Source organism: Castanea sativa, chromosome 6, assembly GCF_040712315.1.
Source record: "Castanea sativa cultivar Marrone di Chiusa Pesio chromosome 6, ASM4071231v1".
NCBI lineage: Eukaryota > Viridiplantae > Streptophyta > Magnoliopsida > Fagales > Fagaceae > Castanea > Castanea sativa.
The window spans coordinates 37,933,451-37,956,541 of record NC_134018.1 but is presented as its reverse complement, the minus strand read 5'-3'; the positions used below and the strand labels follow the sequence as shown (position 1 = coordinate 37,956,541).

The following is a 23,091-nucleotide window of genomic DNA, read 5'->3' as shown; positions in this document are numbered from 1 at the left end:
CTTTTGTCTTTCTTAAAGTAATCATCTTTATTCTCATATAATCATCATCTCAATGTATTAAATTTTTCCTTAGTTGTGTATAGTCTTACTATCAAAGAGTTAAAATCTCCTTTATAAGTTCAAAATTTTTAATTTGATTTTTTTAAGATAAGTAATTTAATTATATTATTGAATTAAACTGTTTAATTTACACACACACACACACACACACACATATATATATATATATATATATATATATATATATATATATATATATATTATTAAGCGGTGCATCGTATGGGCATGACACTAGTATAATGTAAATTCGGGCATACCAAAGCCTATATTTATTTTTATTTTTTATTTTTTTTTCCTGAATGATTATGCATTACTCAAAAAAGGGCAAGGGCCCCGATCTGTTTTTACCTACAGATGAAAACCCAATTCAGAATAAGACAGATTGAATAGGGGCCCAAAGGCATTACACTAAAAGCCCAACCCGCACGGTTATGGGCCACAGAATTGACAAATCAACAGTCAACAGACCAAGCTACAAATTTAAGGGGCAGGCATTGGAATTGAGTTGCAGTTGTTTCCTATATTACTCGAGGCATCTACAATCTTAGTTGTCTTACTCTTATCATTAGTGTCTTTGTTTTGGTATAACATATTTTGTTTAAACTTTTTAGCTATTTTTTTTTTTACTATTTTAAAATTTTTGACCTTTATTTTTTAAATGAACCATTACACTTTAACTAATTTATATCAAATAAGTTTTCAGCAAAAATTTATTTACTAACATACTCTAATGTAATTGGGCTCTATCTCATGTAGGTTTTTCCTACTCTGAAAATGTGATGAGGCAAGGACGGGTTTTACTTGCCTTGTCCCTCCTTGAAAAAAAAAAATTATATATCTATATATTCTAATTTAATCATTTTTATATACAGTTCTTACTTATAATTTTGTTTGTACTCTTTCTATTACCATCTCCCAAAATACTTATCTTTGATCTCTTTTAGTACTTTCTTGAATATTTGTCCCTTTTATCTTTCATTTCTATTTTGTTAATGTTGAAACCACTTCGTTAAGAATGACAAAATACCTCCAACTTGTTACTCTCCCCCTTTGCCATGCTTTTACCCCGAAGAAGAGACTAGGTAGGGACATGATATCCCTAATCAACCCCCATCCCATCATGCCTACCTCACCCCATTACCATCTTTGATAATTGATACCACGTGAAATTAAAATGAAGTTCCTTGTTATCAATTTAACACTCATATTATATCAAATTCTATTGGTTAAATACACTCTCTAAAGGCACTAGCTCAATGCTTATTATATAAGGTACAATTTTAAGGATAACCACCAAAGTGGTTGCAGACTTTGAAACTTGAGACTTGAAATTGAGAAACAATAAATGACTATCACACTTGTCTTTTTCATGGATGTTCTTAGACAAACTTGAATACTCATCCATATGTGTGTTTCCTTGTTAATTTGCAGCTTACGCAAAAAATAAAATAAACACTATGATTTGCATTTTTTTTATGGGAACAAAATATTCCCAAGTTATAAATCTTGATGTTGATTCTACTCTTGTTATAAATTGGCTAACATTGTATGGTTTTATGGCTCCGAACTTGGCTTCGCTTATTTTTTATTGCAGGACCCTCTTGGTTCGAGAGTGAACCGTCCTTCAACACCCCTTTTTTTGAGAGGCTAACAGAGTAGCAGACCAAAGGAACAAACTTGAAGAATACCGTCAATGTCCAGATTTTGTATATGTGTGTGTGTGTGTGTGTTTGGGGGGGGCGGGGGGGACTTTTTTGCTATATTGTACTCCTAAGGAGTATCCTGTTAACCCTTTTGTATCTAATCACCTAGCTGGGGTTTACTAATCCCTATATTAATTTAATTCCAAAAAAAAATCCCTATATTAATAAAATAAATTTCCTCTTTCTACCCATAGAATAATAATAATTAAAAGATTAAATTTGAAACAAATCAAAGCAAAAAAGTTGTAATTTGCAATTTTGTATTAAAAAGAAAATTACTCTTTTAGCCGGTTCAGAAAAACAATAGCATTAATCATATATACAAATGTTGCTATACAATTTGAGGTGATTATTCATGGAACTTTGTAGTAATCAATAAATTGCCATGTAAGAAATGTTTCTCATACAAATCGGCAAAAAAATAATAATAATAATAATCTACATCACCCGTAATGCTGACAAAGATGAGACAGAAACCATATCCGTTACCTCTTTTCTATTCAGCTGCGAATCTTAACTCTTAACATTGTCATAAATTTCTGCTACATTAAAATCTTAATAAACAATCATCCAAACCGTCCCCCACGCGCTTCACAAACTTTCACGCCCACGTTCTCCAATCACTCACACCACCGACCGAGCACACACGTTGCGAGTCGACGCACGCAACACGGAAGCGCTTGGGGATTAAATTACATTACAAATTAAGATAAAAGATAATATTAAATGTGTAAAAGGCTCACAGACAAAGCAAAGAGAAAGAGACTAATAAAAAGCAAGAAAATAAAGACAAATATGGGAGAGAGGTGGTGAGTAATGGCAAAAGGTTGTGAATTAGGTGATTGCATTGCATTGCACCGAAACATACAAACAAACAAACAATGATGCGCACGACACGGCTCTCTCTGAGTCTGGGGTCATAACATTTAACATTAAAAAAAATGAACGCGTCGAGCGCAAGACATGGACACGCGTCGTGTGCTTAATGGGGTCACTGTTCATGAACCAACTGTCGGTCCAAAAGAGCGATTCAAAAGGTTACCAAAGGAAAGAAAATATACCATGAGAGAGGGACGGCGATATGACGGACTATACGGACAACTTTTTAAAACAATAATAACTGGTCTTAAGTTATACCCGCTTGGCTTAGCCACCTATGCCCATTCTCACATATGGAGCGTATATATAACGCTCCTGGTTTTCAAAATTCAAGGGCCTTGTTTATTGATGTTGTTTGAATAATAATTTTTGTTATTTAAACAACACAACACGTATTTTCACAACACTTTTTCACTTACACGTATTTTTACAACACTTAAATAATGGTACTAGAACAACATTACCAAACAAATCTTAAATTTCTCTTCTTTTAAGTATGTAATTCTGATTAAATTAAGACAATTAAAAAGAGTTGTCTTTTAAAAAAATATTAAAGAGCAAAATTTGGGTCCAATGCTTCACTAAACCTATTAGGATTATAATATATGCATACTTTTCATAATGCATCAAATCTTAATATATCAAGTGCATAGGAGCATTGAACATGATGACGCACAAAATCGTTAATAAGTCAATCGTCCATACGCATAGTGACTAGAGGTACCTAAAGAACAAAATGTGAGCCTATATAGAGCACCGGTGAAATGCCAGCCAAAGACCCTTCAAAAATTAAGTCAGTCACTAAATGATCTCTAACAACTTTAAAAGTATAAAAGTTATGAAATTATACATACCTAGTAAAGAGAATGGCTTGATGCTTATATAATAGTATAAAGCTGACCAATATCTATGAATGTAGGGTCTTTCCTTATATAAGGAGAATATGGAGTTAATACTCCGAGATCCTCGGGGCATAACTTCCCATATTTGGAAGATACGAATATGTAGAAGGATCTTTGGGCATGGTACGCAAGTTCTTGGCATATGAAGATACTAAAGTAGAGGACACACAAATGGTGTGGTGCTAAGTATGAGGGGTTGTCTATCGGGGTTCCTCATCAGTCACATGACGTACCAAACGGGCATACATCTACTGTTGCTTTACTAGATGTATGAAGGCCAACGACCCTTTAGGCTTGACGATGCTTTTAATCCTTACTAGGCTATGAATAGTTGATGACTCTAGGGTGTTAGCCAAATTTGAAGGTGCCTTATCAAAATTGTGCGTGTCGAAGACCAACACTGAGGCAACAAATGGCTCACAATTTATTTGTAAGTGGAGGTGGTGCTCAATCCTACTAAGCGAGGCCCCAAACCAGTGACAGATTCCTCTCAATACCCCAGTATGGCACCTCCCTCTATTTCACTCTGTGTATGCCTTACTTCCCTCCCTAAAAAATCCAACATCCTCTACCTTTGCTTCGACCTCCTTTTATAGCCCTCCTTGAGTCGGGTGGTCATCATTTCTTTCCCAACTTACTCACGGGTTCCCAAGCATAACAGAATCCCAAGTGATCCTCACGAATTCAGAGGATTTCCTTGGAACTTGTTCCAGACACTAGACAGTGTTCGATAATGGGTTTCTTTTTAGCATTGATAGTTCTCGATAACTAACCCATGGTGACCGTGCCTAGGTTTTCTTTATGGTCGACTCAGACACAAACCTTTTAGGAAACCCTCGGGGCGCAATATCCCCAATTCCCAATACCTAACTAAGGTTTGAGCCCAACGTGATGAAGCCCAAGGTTATCTTTCCTTTGTATGTTGGGCCTTCACCGCCTAGTGGGCCTTGGGCTTTGCCCGTTTGGGCTTTGCCCGTTTGGGCTTGCTTGGTTCACCGAGCCCAACTCTACCACAAGAACATAAACTAAGTCAATTTTAAAATATATACTTATCACTCTATAATTTTTTGAAGAGAAGCGCTAGTGTGCTACATACATAACATTTTTACAACAAATTTTAGGTAAAATGTTAGTGGTTTTCATTTGGGTCCACCACTGATATCATTTTTTTTTTTACCTGTTACTAACAGCTTACCATATAGGATCTATTGTGAAAATATTGTGTACATTTTTCTTTAATTTTTTTAGAGTTTCAACTTATAGAGTCCGCTCCTGATGACAGTTCTATATTATACCAAGACACCAATCGATTTTTGGTTTAAGTAGGAATTGAACCTCAGATCTCTTATTTAATCATTAGAGACTTTACTAGTTAATCTAACTGGAACTCACAAATATTGTGTACCTAATATTTCTCTTTTTAAAAAAGTATGAGAGGTTTTTTTTATTAGTAATGCTAAATTCACAACATTTTCACAAATCTTAAGTGGTAGCCTTGCATTGGTTATAATCTAAGCCCACCACTAGTGTCACTTTTCAATCACCAATAATAATCTATCACCTACGATTTGTTCCGATAGTGTTGTGAAGCTATCATTTATTTATTTATTTTCATAGAAAGAGAGTTTCTTGGTAAAAGTTAATTCTTATTACTTTTTCAAAAATCCTTCTAGAAATAAACTACTTTCCTAAAATAATTGATAAAAAAATGGCTTCACCAATATCCTTTCCTCTGCAATTAGGATGATGGATGAATTCATCGAATCATGTGTTTAATTGTGCGTCCACAAGACTTGAGAAAAAGTAGGAATCAGATGCATATTCTATGATCTAAGCGTGTGATGCCTTAAATAAAAATGCAAATTAGATAATAATAAAAAAATATTCCAAGCAAAGTAGTAGTAGAAGTGTTTTAGAAAAGGAGGGGAGAGTGGGACATACGCTCTAAAGCAAAAGCGTGGAAGAGCAATGGAGAAAAGGGGAGCCGTAACCGCGGCTCGTTAGGCAAAAAGCCGGCACACATGAACCCCTCGCCGCTTGCCCCGAAATTCCCGCGTGCCACGTAACCCCTAGACAACATCATCATAAATCTCACCCCACTCTTGGGCGGCGCCTCTTTCTCAGTCAAATCCCTCGTTGACTGCGCCCCTCTCTCTCTTTCTCTCTCTCTACTTTCTTTATTTATTTAAATATTATTATTATTATTATTATATTAAAATAATAAATAAAAATTTCCTTAATTACATGGCTGATTGATTGATAGTATGAGATAGATAGGAAACACCAACACATACATACACACACACACGCAAACACAACGACCTTCTCCTATCTATAAATACAACCCCCACCTCATCCATTTTTTCCCTAAGCTCAAAACTCAGTTCATTTTTTATTGTATCCTTTTTGTGCTTGTTAAACTGATCTTACTCTTCTAATGGCTATCAAAGAAAAACAACTTGGTGTTAAAAAGGGAAGCAGTATTGGAAAGGCAACTAATGAGAAAGAGATGCATTACAGGGGAGTGAGGAAGAGGCCGTGGGGCCGGTACGCCGCCGAAATCCGAGATCCCGGCAAGAAGAGCAGGGTCTGGCTCGGCACCTTCGACACCGCCGAGGAAGCGGCGCGTGCATACGACGCCGCCGCCAGGGAATTCCGCGGTGCCAAGGCCAAGACCAACTTCACTCTGCCAAGCGAGGACTTACCCATTAACCACAGCCCCAGCGAGAGCAGCACCGTGGAGTCGTCCAGCCGCGACGCTCCGGCGCTTGATGCCACGCGCCGCATGGAGGGCGTCGCTGAGAGTGGCGTTGTTGTGGGTCGGTTTCCGTTTCTTAATCAGCAGCCGTACGTTGGCGCGTGTGCCGGAGTGGTGGGTGGTTTTCCTGTCCACGCGCGGCCGGTTTTGTTTTTCGACACGATGGTGAGGCCCGAGTTTGTGGCTCAGAGTTACCCTCTCCGGTTCGACCCGAGTCCGGTTGAGTTCAATTCCGGAATTGTAGCTGGGGCCCAGGCCCAGACCCAGACCCAGAGCGACTCAGATTCATCATGGGGCATTGATTACAAGCCAAGAAAGGAAATTCTTAACCTTGATCTTAACCTTGCTCCTCCAATGGACGCTTAATTTTCCAACAATTTTTGTAATAATCAAAGGCGAAAGTGTTTTCTCTTTTCTTTTTTTTATTTACCTAGAGAGTGATGGACCTATCTGCTAGTTCGTCCTTGATGTGTAAATCAGTTAGGAATGTAGTATGGTTTTTTTTTTTTTTTTTCTTTCTCTCTCTCATTAACGAGGGAAAAGAATCAGATTCTCTCTAAGTTGTTTTTTGTTGTAACCGCTCATTCCTTCACTAACGTTTTGAATATCAAGTTTACTTTTTTTTCTTGATAATTTTGTGTCTCATTTTTTGTCATTTGCTATCGGTGATTTTGGCCGTATAATCATTTGAAGCATGAGGGGATATCAGATTTAGCTTATCAAACAAATTGTGGCTTATAAAGAATAAAGATCGGTAGGTTTTCCTTATCATATCTGATAAAAGCCAAGAAAGAAGCAAAAATAAGTTGAGCATTCAGTTATAATACATTCGGAAGTACCCAAAAAAAGAGATAAATTGTCTTTAGTAGGGAGTAATTAGAGCTTTATGATCCTGATTAGTGTATCTCAGAATTACAAAATGAAAAGGGATTCCTCTTCAAAAAAAAAAAAAAAAAAAGGAAATAAGTTTCTATTACCATGAGTTCACTTTTTCTAAAGTCTGAACTCTGAACACAATTTCTTAGGAAATTGAGTGAGACAGAATAAAAGAAATCGTACTAATTAGTCAGTAATAATCACGATTGTAGTCTCAGAATAGAATTTATTCTATGAACTAATGATACAATATCAAGGAAACATTATTAGTGGATCTCAATCTTAACTGGAATTTTGTCCATTATTTAAATCCAATATCGCATCCAATTTATTGCAGATTTGAGAAGCTAGTAATTAGTACTTTACTAGTATACTTGCCCCCCCAAGATCTTGAGAAAAGGGATCATATCTCTTAATGGGACAAATGATGAATGAACCTAAATCCGTTGAAACAATGACAAGAAAAATGCTAGAATTACAACTTAATTATTCATATATTATAACTTATAAAAAAACATGTGCTATAACTTAATTATTTATGTAATAATTTGTGAGTGGTAGAATAAAATTAGTGAGTTTATAATTTCACGACTTATAAGTCACCACCTCCCATATAAATAATAATAAAAAAAAGCTTTCACAAAAGTTGGAGTGCATTACTTCACATATAATTTAAAAATAGCATTATCTGTTGTTACTTAGAAGGTACAATCTTTGATGCATGAGCTGGTGATTTGTTAAAAACCCACATTAATTTATTTGTTGGTTCCGCAATAAAATTTGAACCCCAAAAAGCTCAAATTGACCATAATTAATTAAAAGAAAAAGAGAACCGCAATTGATTTGTAATTAATTAAATTTAATTTGTGGGTGATTATTAAAAAGCTGATCACGGTACACGTAGGAACAGTATTCCCTGCTAGGCTCCGTGAGGCTACGCTCTCCCCTTATTATTTAGTTGTAAGTTTCCACCGACTGCAGCAACGGTACAGTGGGCCAGAAAATCACGGAGTATGAGGGTAACGGGACCCACGAAAAGAATTCCGTGTTGACGGGGTGCATGTCGTGTTAACGCTGGACGGCACGTGTACTTTCGCCGTCCATTTATTATTCTATTCAATTCAATTCGAAAGATTTTTATAAAAAAAATTTTTTATTAAAGATTTAATTTTTACGTGAGTGCGGTTTCTTCTTGGTAAGTGATAGGAAAGCGTAGAGTGGAGGAAGAAATAGATAGTGAAAGAGAGAGAACATCAACAACAACAACAACAGACCCATTGGGGAGTTTGGGACCCACCCTCCTATTTTCAAATACATGCTGCTGCCGTCGCTGCCGCTTTCGGTGGGGCCTCTTTTCTTGTTCGCGTCTGCGGAGGGTTCATTCAATAATTTTCATACACGTTTTACCAAAAATTGCCTTATGTTAGACAACTGTAATTGGTTGGTCATTATCGCATAGTGCTTTGTTTTTTTTGAAATAATATATTTATAATATTTTCATAATAAATTTTAAATGGCTTATTATTATTGGTTATTATTATTAGAGTAAAAAAAAAGTAATTTTAGTGTTAAATTCAAACCAATCACAATTAACCACATATAATTTGTTGTGAAAATGTTATTTATACTATCTATTTAAGGGGCTTTCTCTGTTTGGATTCCACATTTTAGATGCCTAAAGTACTCTCATCGTATCCACAAGTTTTCAACTAACGAGGATAAATATGTAAATTAAAACTCCTACACTTTAAAACCCATAAACTCGCGTACGCTTTGCAGTTTCTATATCACTTTCTATCTCTCATTCTTCTTCAAATTGAAAATATTTAGTTTAGCTCTACATCCTCCTTTCTTTTTCTTTAGATTAAAGACATTTATTGTCAAAGACTCCAACAAATTTCCAAGTTCTATCTTTTGCAAGTTTCTTTTTGTTTTCTTTTCTTTGGTTTATGATTGACTTTCTTTGAACTCTACTTTTTTTTTCTTTTTTTTATATGTATCATGTTAACTCTTTTTTTTTTCTTTTTTTTTTAATGTAATTTTGAAATGAATGGTTCCTTCATATACTCTACTACTGTACTTCCTAATAAATTGTCATTTCATGTTGTAGGTATTGTGATCCAAATATATGGCTACCTTATGCTACAAAAGAAGCATTCAACCAACAAATTTTCAGGTTTTATCTTTTGCAAGTTCCTCTTTATTTTCTTTTCTTTGGTTTATGAATGATTTTCTTTGAGTTCTACCTTTTTTTATATATATGTATCACGTTAACTCTTTTTTTTTCTTTTTAATTTAATTTTGAAAATTTTATTAATGATCAATTATTATTTCCTCACTTCTTCTTTTTTTCTTTTCCTTCTTCGTATTTTTTTTTTCTTTTTAAGAATTTTTATTTTTACCATCATTGTATATGTTTTTGGCGTTAAGTTTTTTTTATTTAGTTAGTTATTTATTTAAATGGTTGATGATGTGGTGATTAGATTTTAAGGGATCCAGGATAGAGTTAAATTCTAAAAAATCTTTACCTTCTATTTCCTCACTTCTTCTTTTTTTCTTCTTCTTCGTATTTTTTTTTCTTTTTAAGAATTTATTTTTACCATCATTGTATATGTTTTTGGCGTTAAAGTTTTTTAGTTTTTTTAAATCATTGTATATGTTTTTAGCGTTAATTTTTTTTTTACCATACATAATATTCATCACACCTTTAGGTTTTTTTTTTTTGTGATTGAAAAATGTAGTAATCCTAAATTATAATAAATGCTCTAAATTAACCTTTACCCAAAAAATAAAAGAGCCTCTAAGCACGCGCTCATAATAAACCATTTATGAACCATTTATCCTGTAGAATATTAGTAGAAGCATGAACATAAAAATATATGGTACTAGAATTATTTGGAAATACTCACTTTCACTCTTTTTTTAGTTAGGTAAAATAATATTTGAATCCCTAACTTTTAAAGGAAAATTTATTTTTTGCCTTTAAATTTAAAAAAAAAAAAAAAACTTTTTCATCTTTAAACTTTGTAATGAGTTTTTTTTTTTAAATAGTTTGCAACAAAAATAGAGATAAAAAAGAAATGTTTTTAATAGTTTAAGGATTAAAAAAAAAACTTTTGGTAGAGCTCAAGGATAAAAATTAAAACATTTTTTTATAGATTAAGGACTAAAAACGTACTTTTTAATAGTTTATGAACGAAAAATGAACTTTACTTTTTAAAATTTAAGGATAAAATCAATCTTTTTTGATAAAGTTTAAAAACCAAATTAATAATTTACCTTTTTATTTTATTATTTATATAATAAGTGGTGTATTATTATTTGATCATATTATTCAGTTTTGATCTATGAGATAGACCAAAAATCTCATAGACCCCAATTATCTGGTGAATAGAATTTATGGACCTCTAATTCTTAGTTTATAAGTCACATTAGATCCACCAGCCATTATCCTACAAGAATATGAATTATAAACCATGTATGCACTGCATTTATCAGTGATGGGTTACTATTAAAGTTAAACATACCCATGCCAATTGACATGTGTGATGCATGTATCTCTTTCCTCAATAGTTTGTGATTGGAATCGCATCGCATCAACTTCAACTATCTAGCTATCACCTACTGCATTAATTTTTATTGGCATGCATAGTATTTTTTTAGATAGAGGGATTGATACTTAAGCGGTGCAAAGAGGACACACAACACACCAACTTGTCAGTTCAAAGGTGTTCAATGTATTCCATTGTAAGACACGTAGTGTTTATCCATTTCAACCAAAACGTGTGACATGATTTCTTCGCTTTTCTGCTCATTGTTTTAAAAAGGGACGAAACACAAAGAGTGGGAATTTACATAAAGCCTTAATATGTCCGGCGGTGGCTCTAGAATTTGTCTTTTTAACACGTGTAATTAAGATAAATTAAAATTGAATATAATTTAGTAAAAATAGAACTTGAATGTATTGAATAACAAAAATAATGCAAATGCATGAATTTTTTTAAAGAAAATACATGAAGTTTTGCAATTTCTTTTAAAGAGTATTTATATTTTGAAATAGTTATATGATAATTCGTTATTAATTGTCATTATCTATTACAAGAGTTTGACCCTTTTATAGTGGTACTTTAAGTTAAGTAATGTGTTTGAGCTTGGTGAGAGAGTACAATTATGTGTGTGTGTGTGTGTTTAATAGTTAGTTTGTTTTTAAAAAAAATCAATATTATTTATTGTCAATGTGGATAAGTGTGCATTTTTTATTCTACTAAGTTTGTATAATATTTTTATTTTTATGCTAAATGACAAAACTCAATCCATTGACATTGTATTAATTATTGACCCATACAGCCACACTCATTTATACGTAAATAATATACTAAGTGTTTGCTTAACCAATCAAATACTTTAAACACCACTTACTTTTTTTCTTGAATCACTAACTATATAACAAGAAATTATTATAACATTATAACAATACATACTTATGTGCAACAAACTCTCTATACTTTATAATTATTAAATTATATAAAGTTATATTATATTTATAATATACACACACACATTCACACACATCACTATTCATGCCAATAATATTATAAGAAAATAAATAAATAATGCATACAGTCAATATCACACACACACACACACATAATATAAATTTATAATAAAAGAGATACTGAAGTCTAAGATAGTAAGATAAAAAAGAAAAAAAAGAAAAAAAGAGATGATATGAGATTCAAGAGAATGAGATTAGAGATCAGATCAGAGAGAGAAAGTTAGAGTAATTTGTTTTGTTGTTTGGTATTGAGATGTGTTGATTTGTGTTGTTCTTTGGTTTTGGGTTGGGCTGATCTGTGATCAGGGGGTGCAAAGATACTTTTAAGTATAAATCAAACTAATAAAAAAATTATTATATATAATATATTTTTATTTCCAAGTCGGGTGGTTCATTTGAACCCTCCTAAAGATCAGGGCCGGCCCTTCCCTTAGGCGAGTTAGGCAATTGCCTAAGGGCCCCAAGTGAAAGGGGGGTCCCAAAATTTTAGAAAATAAGGAATAGTAGGGGCAAAAAAAAAAAAATTTTAGAGGAATTACAAAAATCTAGCACATCCTTTTAACCAAAAAACACAAATTTCGGTAGATCAAACATTATTATCCTCTAGACAAACCAAAAATCAACCAGATAAATTACAAATCTGGTCGAAGAGATTAACCACGAAACAATCACAAATCAAAACAAATAAAACAACTCAAATCCCTAAAAATTTTACTTTTCTCTCTGCTCTTTGCCTCTTTCTGTCTTTCATTCTCTCTGATTATCTCCACTGTTCTCATCTACTGATCTGCTCAACAGCTTAAGCAAGGCAATAAGTGTCCTCCGCCTGGACCGCCTCTCTCAATTGTTGAAGTTCAAGCAAGCTTTCTCGGTTTCTCCGCCTCTCTCATGCTTTCTCTGAATCTGCTCAGACTACTCTCTGCCTCTCTCAGGTTCAGCATAGCCGTTCAGGTATAAATAGTTGGGCACTTTGAGTCTTTGACTTGTAATAAGATTGGGCCTTGGTTTTGTTTATCAGTTTTGGGCCTTCAATTGCTTTTTTTGTTTTTTTTATAAAGCCTATTGCTTGCATTTTTTTGGGTCATAGATAGGATTTGCTTTGTGTTTTGTGTTTTGTGTTTTTTTTTTTTTGTGGGTGGGTCTTAGTAATAAGCCTTGTGTTGTAGTTGTGCTTAAATTTTTGTTATGCTTGTGCTTAATTTTTTTTTAATTTTTAATCTTGTATTTTTATATATATATTTTAGTTAGTGGTAATATATTGAATAAGTCTTTATTTATGCAAGTTGAGATTGCTAAAAACTTGTTATTAATGTTCGGTGAAACTACAAGAATATTTTTTATATAAATCAGGTTTAATTTCTCATTTGCTCTACACTTGAAAGTTATTTTTTATTTTAGTTTTTATTTTAGTTTTTATAAATATATTGTTTAATTAGAAATGTCTACTAGAAAATATGCATCTGGATATGAAAAACTTAAAAAAAAAAATTAATTGAGTCTAAAAAAGGATCAATGGATAAATTTGTTATTAGTAATAAACCAAATATAACACAAAATTTAGATGAAAATATTACAAATGAGCAAGAAATTCACCAAAAAGAGTTAGAAGATAATGAAATGATACAATTGCTAGATAACAATGATATTCAAGAAAAATAGATTTTAAATTAAATATATTATAGTATAAAAATATTAAATAAACATTAATTTAATTAATATATAAATATAAAAAATGCTCCATTTTTAGTTTTCGCCTTAGACCCCAAAATGTATAGGCTGGCCCTGCTGAAGATAACATACAACTGCCCCTGAATATGTCTGAATGAAGAATAATTACAGAAATTATAAAAATAAAGTATAGTGGTTTGCTTGAATGATTTTAGTGCCAATTAGAAATCAATGTTCTTTATCGACAAAGTAATTAGATTGACACTTCGATTGATCATGCTCGAGCGAGATATGAACAAATACGTACTGCCAAAGTGCTGGGATTGTTCACTCAATTGGCGTTTGAAAGCCACTAAAGCGAGATAGTAAAACCCACCTGAGCTAGATCATACCTGCTTGAGCGAGGTGGTTTTAAAAGTGAGAATTTTTCAACAAAAAAAGAGAAAAAACTAGAGAAATTAGGGATTTTAGTTGTATCCTTGACAGAAATATACAAGATTCTTCAAATTTGTTTATTGAATCTTGAGAATTCTGGCTTAGTTGTATCCTTGAGATAAATTTTATGATAACCCTATAGAAAACTCAATTGAGTACGAGAAAATATTTCCTTAAAAGAAAATGATATCCCTGCTTCTAAGCCTATTGTTCTTGTGTTCTTTCTATTGTTCACGCTATAATCCCCAACAACTACATATGTAGTAAAGATTGCAATCGTTATATAATAGACAGTATAAGTTTTAAATCATATCACACATACAACTTAGCAATTTTTATTTTTTTGGAGGGGTTTAATATTGAGAAACTAGAGGGGTTGAAATATGTCTTTAAGATTTTTTTTGAGAAACAAACACACACACACAAGGGAGAGGGAAATGGGTTCTAATACAATTGCACACCACAACTTCACTCAAAAGCCATGATAACTTTTAAGGGAGGGGCAAATTATACTACACACAACACATTCTTTTAAGCAATACAGTTAATGTTGACATAAATTTAAAGGAAATTGTTTATAAAAAATTACAAGGAAATTTTAGTACTCCATTAAAATTATCCTTAAATCATCTGTGATATGTTTAATATTTTTTAAAATAAAATTACTTCTATAATCATAATAATTTATCTCAATTGTGGGTTCTATTTAGTTTAATTGATAAAATTTTTTTGTTGTTAAATGATATCTAAGGTTCTAATCTTGTCTACACCAAAAGTCAATTGATGTTTATATTTAATGATAAAAAGTAATTATCATTGAATGAGCACCATAAATTAAAATTCTTTATATTTACCACAAAAAAAAAATTCTATCATAATTTTAACATTCAAATTATGCTCTTAAAAAATCACATAGGAATCCTATCATAAAATGATTCTCAAATAAATTAATGTTGGTTCATATTTATAGTTCCAAAATGCACAAGTACATTACAGTAAAGGACAAAGTTTAGCTATTTAAGTTACAATCTTACATTTTTTGGTAAAAAAAAAAAACTTACAACCTTACTTAATATATTTTTATTGATGGTGAATTTTAACAAACTATTGGATTACATTTTCTTCTTATAACTTCCATACTTATAAAATCTTTAGAAAATTAAATATTAATAGTTATGTCAACAATAAATTTTATAAAATTGAAAATTTTTATATTTTAAAATTATTTATAAAATATAAACTTATAAATGATATATTAAATAATATCAAATTGATACAAAACTTGACATATATATTAAAAGCGTAAAAAATATACAATTCAACGATTAAATTTTCAAATGTATCTATACTATTATTTAAGCGGCTGCCCTTGTTTGGACCGGATTTTTTTTTGCTCCAAAATACTAGCCTCGTCGCGTGTGAGATGAGGCTGGTATATAGTATATGAATATGATATCTATACTATTATTTAAGCGGCTACTCCTGTTTGGACCGATTTTTTTTTGTTTCAAAATACCCCTACGCCCCTAAGTTTAAGTAGAAACAAAACAAAAGGATAGTTTGGTAAAAATACATGTCTAGCTTCCACTAAAATATTGCTTACAAAATAGGAATACTCTTCCACTAACCCACTTATTCAAAGTAACTATACGTTTATTTTTTTTAAATAGAAAAATAAGTTAAACACTTCACGTTTATCCAAAAACAAATCTAAATATTTAAAAAAAAAAAACCAAAGGATAATCCAGATTTTTTTGTTCTAAAATACCCTTACATTCTTATGTTTAAGTAAACACAAAACTAAAGAACAATGTGATAAAAATACAATCTTAACTTCCACTAAAACATTGCCTAAAAAATAAGGTCACTTTCCTATTGATTTTCAAATTTATTTATTCACTTATAAATTAAATTATCAAAATAAAAATTATATAAATAATAAAAAACATAGATTTTTTTTTTGTCACTACCACTAAAAAAAATAAAAGCATCATCTCACGCGCTTCGCTAGTAGTAATATTAAGAAGTTGTAGTATATATTACATCTAATTTTATATCTAGATTTTGTAAAAAATAAGTTCTTTTTATTGTCAAAAGCTGGTTAATACAAATTTTCCTCTTCAGACTTTAGAAAATAAAAAATAAAAAGAAAATCACCGGTTTCCTACGCACACCACAGGGCGTTGAGGCGTTGACAGAAGAAATGTAGAGAGAGAGAGAAAGAGAGAGTGAGCAGACAGGCAAACAAGGAGAAGCATCACAGCACGTGAAGTGGTACGTACGGCGCACAGAAACCACGACGAAGCTCCACGTGTCCAGACGAGGAGACAGAAAGCTTCGCCGCCAGGGTAGGCGTGGGTCACTGACTTTGACTTGGCTTAGTTTGATGTGCGGCTGGGTCCCGCCACCAAGTTTCATAGATCGCTCTCCACGTGTCCTTACTCATTAAAACCAACCGTCAACCCAAAACCCCAAAAGCCAGTTTAAAAAGAAAGTCACTCACTGTAATCGCCCACTTATACTGCCACACCTGTCTGTGAGACTCTGCCTTCAATGTTGAACCTTAAATATGTGGCCCTGTGTGCTGCCGTATGCTTACAAGCATTTTGACAATTGTATTTTGTTAGCGGCGCTTTTTAATTTTAGCATCCACCGTATCCTTCCAGATGATTTGACGGCACCCACCCTTTCTATTATTATTAGTACAATAACTTATAAAAAAAAAGTTATTAGTACAATACTCGGTACAATATCACCAAATAACGTCACTGTTTGACAATGTCCAAGTTTCCACAACTTATTATTTGGTTAAGTTTTACCATACTCAGGTTAAAAAAAACTCGATCCAATTTAATTTTAATCTATTGTGGGGGCTCAACGTTCCAATTTAACCCAACTTACATGATTTGGGTTAAATTGGAATAAACCCACAAACCAAACTCATTGTAGAAAAAAATAAAATAAAATAAAAATAGCAACTCAACCCAAATCATGTGAATTGGGTTTAATTGAAATGGACCCACGGACCTAACCCACTGTTAAAAAAACATAAAAAAAAAACGCATAACCTATCAACCCTTAAAAATTAATCCAACTCTTCAGAATAAATCAAATTTGGTCAATTTTGGCAAATCGGTGGGTTGATTGCACACCTATAATTAGACTTACAAGGGTGATGTGATATTGCCGTATGGAAATATTAGAATATGGATAATGCTTGGAAAGATAATTGGAGATTATCTTTTTTTTTTTAATAAAAAAACCTCAAGTTAGATATCAAATTTTGAACTTAATCAAGATTTTTTCTAAGTGATCAATAGTTGGTTCTTGAACATTAAATTTAAGTAGTAACTCTAATTTTTTTGTTCTAGTTCATGAGGTTTGTATCGTACTCACAAGTTTAAATTTAAGTTGAACATACGCATCACACATGTATACCCAATATGTTATTTATATGACTCATAATAATAAACCTAAATTGAGTAAACAAGACCCGCTCACATATTACTTGTGACTTTGTAGAATATAAGGTATCAATTATGAATCACGAGTGCTATTTGAATTTATAAATTGTAAGGGATTAATTAACGTAGGCACCTTCATTAGAAAACAATAAAATGTCAATTTAGCTACAAAGTTCTTGATGATCATATTACATCGTATAATAATGTAGTATGTCATAAATTAAACTTTTATCACACTTAAATTGGCTCTTAAAAAAATTGAGTTTTAGTTAGCTCAACTAATAAAATATCTAATGGTTAAATAAGAGATTTGAGTTCAATCATTGTCTAAAAAAAAAAATTGGTATCTTGATTTGATAATAAATAATAAAAATCACATAAGAGAACGTCATATATTTAACTCTATTAAAAAAAATTGGCATCACATAAGCACCCAATAATATTCATACATTTCCTAAAAGAAAACTAGGCACAACATAAATTTTTTTTTTTTTTGAACTGAAGATGATCATAGACACATCATGATGATCATGTCGTAGGTTTTTTTTTTTGGCTGAATGTTGATCATGTCGTAGTTTACCACTATGCTTAAGCGTTCATCAATCATTGGAAGGTGCCCTCAGTTTTGAATTTCAAATCCAGGTATTCTAATTGGAAAAGTGTCAGCCTCCAAAGCCGAGTCACTTTAAAAAAAGCTTTGTTTTTTTTTAAAATTTTCCTGTTCGTTGAGTTTTATTATAAGTGGACTAGGTTGAGAGGTTGTTTAGGTCGGCAAGCCAGCAAAGTCACTTTTCCTTTGTGAAGAATTATAAAGGTGGTAAAAAAAAACATTACGGGGACATGTAAGAAAATTATTAGAAGTAGGAAACCTGTCATTTTCATTACACTTTACGTTCATGATCTAAGCATTATTTTGAAAGGAAGCAAGAACGAAGAAACCCACCAACACCAACACCAACACCAAGACCAAGCCGCATATATATCAATATTTATTAATATTATACAGAATTCTTTTCAATAAACATTGAGATGGACCTACAACTTTTGTTATTAAGTTATACAGGAAATTGGATTTGGTGTCACTCTCTTGGGATATGAATGTGACCCATGCTCCTTTGAAGTTTTCTCCTAAACATACGGTTTTAAAGTTCTGCAAGTAATTCTGGTTGTTTTTATTACTACAATAATCATTTCACTTTCCATAAAGATACAATAAATAAAAACCATCATACCAATAGAGGTCAAGCAACGGCTCCTGATTTCCCTATCGCTTTTTAGTCAGGCCCACCTTGCTTTTGCTCTTTAGGCAGCCTTGTTGAATACGTACGATTGGGTTAATTCTGTTATCTCTATTTATTTAAGGGGGGAAGGGGGTGTTTGTTGCTCATTTAAAAAAAGAAAAGAAAAAAGAAATGGGTTAATTTATATAGTAATGTTACACACATTAAAAAAAAAAAATTTGACAAAGGCAGCCTTGTTGAATACGTACGATTGGGTTAATTCTGTTATCTCTATTTATTTAAGGGGGGAGGGGGTGTTTGTTGCTCATTTAAAAAAAAAGAAAAAAAAAGAAATGGGTTAATTTATATAGTAATGTTACACACATTAAAAAAAAAAATTTGACAACATTTTTCATATAAGTTGAGCTGAGTTTTTACTAGTTTTTATATGGTCTCACCACTCACATCTTTTTTTATTTTATTTTTTTATTTACCTACCATTAATAATTTATCACATCAACAAGTGTCTTACTTTTTTTGTCAACTTTTCTCGTGTATCTAGACTTTCTCTAATTTATAATTTGACAATAGGTTCTTGGGATTCTGTACAATTTTAATGTAATGTAATTCAAAGAGTGGCTAAATAAAAAGGATGAAGCATACTTTCTTTCTTTTTATTTATATTTTTTTAAAAAGAAAGAAGGTGAGACTTAGTTATAGCAACTTAGATGAAGTATATTAGATTCCCCAATTAAATTCAAACCCTTATCTTTATTGACCAATATAACATAAATAATATTACAATTTCTAAACAGGTTTTTTTTTTAGAGGATCCTTAAGAGAATTACATGCAATACAATCTTGTGTTTGAATTTAATTGAGAAACTTAATATATTGCATTTAAGGTACTATATTTAAATGTTGTCCATATGAATGAAGTTTAAATTCAATTTGGAGCTGGTGCATATACACCCTCCAATAAAAGCATGCCACATCAACATATCACAACTTAATGAATAGAACTTACGTCCCCATGCACAAAGTGCTTAGAGAGGAAATGGTTCGAATTGCGGGATTAGCAGCATGTTATAATTATATCTAAAAAAATCCCATTAAAACCTCCTCCTCCTAAGAACCCCAGCCTCAAACCTAGCAAAGACCCCCGCCAAGGATGTTGGAGCCTAGAAAAGATAACATAGCTGCCTTTGTGTTGTGGTCACAACCCATCATTTCTTAAATGGACAAAGGTACAACCATATTCAATATCTTTATATTGGAGGTAAATTTTGACAAATCCACCATTGAATTATATTTTCTTCTTATATCCTCCATACTTACAAAATTTCTTGAAAGTTAAAGATTAATGGTTATTATGTCATTAATAAATGTTTAAATTGCAAGTTTTTGTAGTTTAAAATTATGCATAAAATATAAACTTATAGATCATATAGTAAATAATATCCGATTTGCACAAAATTTGACAAGTGTATTAAGAGCATAAGAAACATGTAATTCAACGATTAGATTTTCAAAATATGTAATAACGTTAATGATATTAAGCAAGGTTGTAATCTTAGGATGCAACCAATTTTGTAGTTAAACTTTGTCATCTCATTCTATTAATGTCATATAAGAAACTCTCATCTAAAAATTTTTAGGGTACTCACCAATTAGCAAAAAAATTGAACGGTTAAATGTGTTAGCATTTACTAAGAAACAAGTAATTCAATAAATCATTAGCTCAATTGGCACATGTTATTATTTCCAAAGAAAGATATTTACAGTTCAAATCATCCATTCTTTAACTATCAAATTAATAAAAAAGTATCATAGTTTTTTTTCTTGAATAAAGATGAAATATATTAAGAGAGAGAGAGGACCCATTCCTTCATTTGCGTGGGTTTTAAGTTTTAACTTTTAAGTACTCTCAGTGTTAAAAGATATGAGAATCCTTCCTTTTAAGTTTTTACTTGTAAGGTCAAACTAGTTATAGAATGAGGGTGTGAGTTTGTTAATCTCAACAAGTGAGAAACCATCCAAAAATAAAAAGATTGTGAAAACTTGTATGGCCGAACTAGTTATTGAATGAGGGTGTGAGTTTGTTAATTTCAACAAGTGAGAAACCCTCCAAAAATAAATAAATAGAAGATTGTGACTATAGTAAAATATCTAGACTACAACAATAAAATTACTCAATTACAGAAACTATAGTGTATAGACCAATAGGGGGCTTTATATTACAGAACATCTACTTTTGTCCAACACATTTAACGTGTCTCCAATAATCAAATAATAACTTACTTTCAATCTTTGACCTTTGTACTGCAAACAAAACCGCCGTAGTTTTTGCTCACAAAGATTTCTCTGCATCTAATGAATCTATCCAAAGTTTCAAACATGTAACCCTCGGCTTTGTGGTTCATGCATATCGTTGTCAACGTAACCAAACAACTCCTCACTGTCAAATCAAAGTTAAATGGGAAATTTTAGGCCTTATGAATATTGCTTATACTTTAAAAGTTTTATAATTCAATATATATTTAATGAGGATATTCGAGATTCATATCCCCTTTCTTAATCATCGAATTATCACATATTACTTGTAAAGTTGTAATGGCTTCCATGATTATCCATTTCTCAGGGCTGTAGATCTACTGAACTGTAAGGACACATCCATTAACATTTATATTGTCGATGGACAGTGAAACAAAATTCTTATCAATAGGACAACCATTAAAAAAACAGTGGAGAGGGTCATGGTACTTGGACTTCGAATTTGTCAAAGAGTTGCATAGGAATCAAGACATTATTTTTCAGATCCCCTTTGCTTTGATACAATGAGTCTCTATGAGGAGTCACTCTCGTCGCACTGCTCCATGAGAACGATGGTGACGAGACTTGCAGTAGCTCCATCCATTGCGTGTGGGCACCACAGCAATATATTTATCTCAATTTGCCGCATTGTATTGTATAATCAATATGCTGGGTCACACCACAACCACAACCACAACCACAACTCATTAATTAAAAAGAAAAAAAAGCTTTTCAAGTTTGAAACTTTGAATCATTTTTTTCATGTAGCAAAAATGACTTTTGTGCTATCGGCAATCATGCTTGGATTGGATACCGTTTTCTTGACAAAGCATTTGTTTATTGAGCTTAGTTTCCTAATCCAACTACAACCCACTGGCCACGGCGTTTTCTCTGACCTGACCAAACTTGACCAATGCCCACACACACACAGGCTTATTGTAGTTCCCAAGCCCTCACCACCCATACGTTGGTCACGCTCACACATAATGTTTGAGAGTATTATTATTCGACCCAAATATATGCCCAAATATTAAAGGGCAAAGATTAGGTCCAATGTCTTTAGTGCACACAAGACCATTCTGATGGTACCACATAATTAAAAATAGACATTTATCATCATCTTAATGAGTCTAGTGCTCTAGTGCCTTGGATTCGAGCCAAATCTAAAATTAAATAAAGCAACATGTTTCATGTTCAAGTAGCTAGACCTGAATTCAAGAGCCTTAAAGGCTTATATAGCCTGGTTCACTGGTACTCTTTTTGCTTTTTCAATTAAAACATCATGGGTTAAATTCTTCATCATCAATTATCGAATAATTAGAAATAAAAATAAAAGACCTTATTACATCAATAGTACATGTACACAAATCTAAATTCAGGCTTCTACCGCATGCAGTTTTGGTGTTGGCATATGAATGTATTCTTTTATCTCATTCTCCTTCTCTTATATATATATGTGTGTGTGTGTGTGTGTTTTTCTCAAAAAAAAAAAAATTCAGGCTTTGCACTAATGGGTTGAACTGGGGTCAGGGTCGTAGCAATGGTCTGGCCTAACCTTGTCGGTTGGTTTATGTTTTCACTTTTCTTATTTTTATTACTGTAACTAGGTTTTAACTTTTAAGTTATAAGTTTCAACCCAAAAGAAATATAAAATTGGACAATAATTTTTCTTTAGTGCTGAATTTCAACGAGACTAAACCCATGCATGAATGTGAGCCATTGACGCTTGAAATGATGCTTTTGGTTTGTTTTATTATAGTCCTACGAGTAAATTTTGGCTGTCTTCGTCAAAACCAAAGACAAAGGACCTTTTGGAAAGGAAACAAAATGGAAAAGCCTCTAGGTTCGTAAAAGTCAATCTTACTAAGCCCAATCTATTTATGATGACAATCTTTAGTAGGCCTAGAGGACATTATTGCTTGCCATAGGGCCTCCTCTCAATAGAATTCTCCATCACAACCCCCATTAAGAGGGGGGGAATCAGTTCTCTATTTTACGATCAACAATTTATGAAAAAGTTTGCATTTGAGACGTGGAATTGTGTTTGCACTTTGCACCTATGTATATAAAATGGGCCCAAAAGAAAATTGCACAGATGTAGAAAGGCTTCTTATATTGGGCCGAACCGAGCAACATAGCATAATGGTAACTTTGCTTGTAGCTAAGGTTGTCCTTGCAGATTCTTCCCGTTACGGGCTTCACTTGGGCTTTAGAACCCATATAAGTTCAGCCTGTTGAGATTAGCCACCCTTGTACCG

The 23,091-nt window shown here is 32.4% G+C and overlaps 1 protein-coding gene across 1 annotated transcript; it reads left to right on the top strand.

Moving 5' to 3' along the window:
- Positions 1-5,849: 5,849 nt before the first annotated feature.
- LOC142640873 (ethylene-responsive transcription factor 4) lies at positions 5,850-6,935 on the top strand. The gene has a single exon (XM_075815182.1). The coding sequence runs from the start codon at positions 5,982-5,984 to the stop codon at positions 6,666-6,668; it is 687 nt and encodes a 228-aa protein (XP_075671297.1). The 5' UTR covers positions 5,850-5,981; the 3' UTR covers positions 6,669-6,935.
- Positions 6,936-23,091: the final 16,156 nt, after the last annotated feature.

Excerpts from the sequence above, each read along its gene's own strand:
- LOC142640873 (XM_075815182.1), top strand. The coding sequence starts at position 5,982 with ATGGCTATCAAAGAAAAACAACTTGGTGTTAAAAAGGGAAGCAGTATT.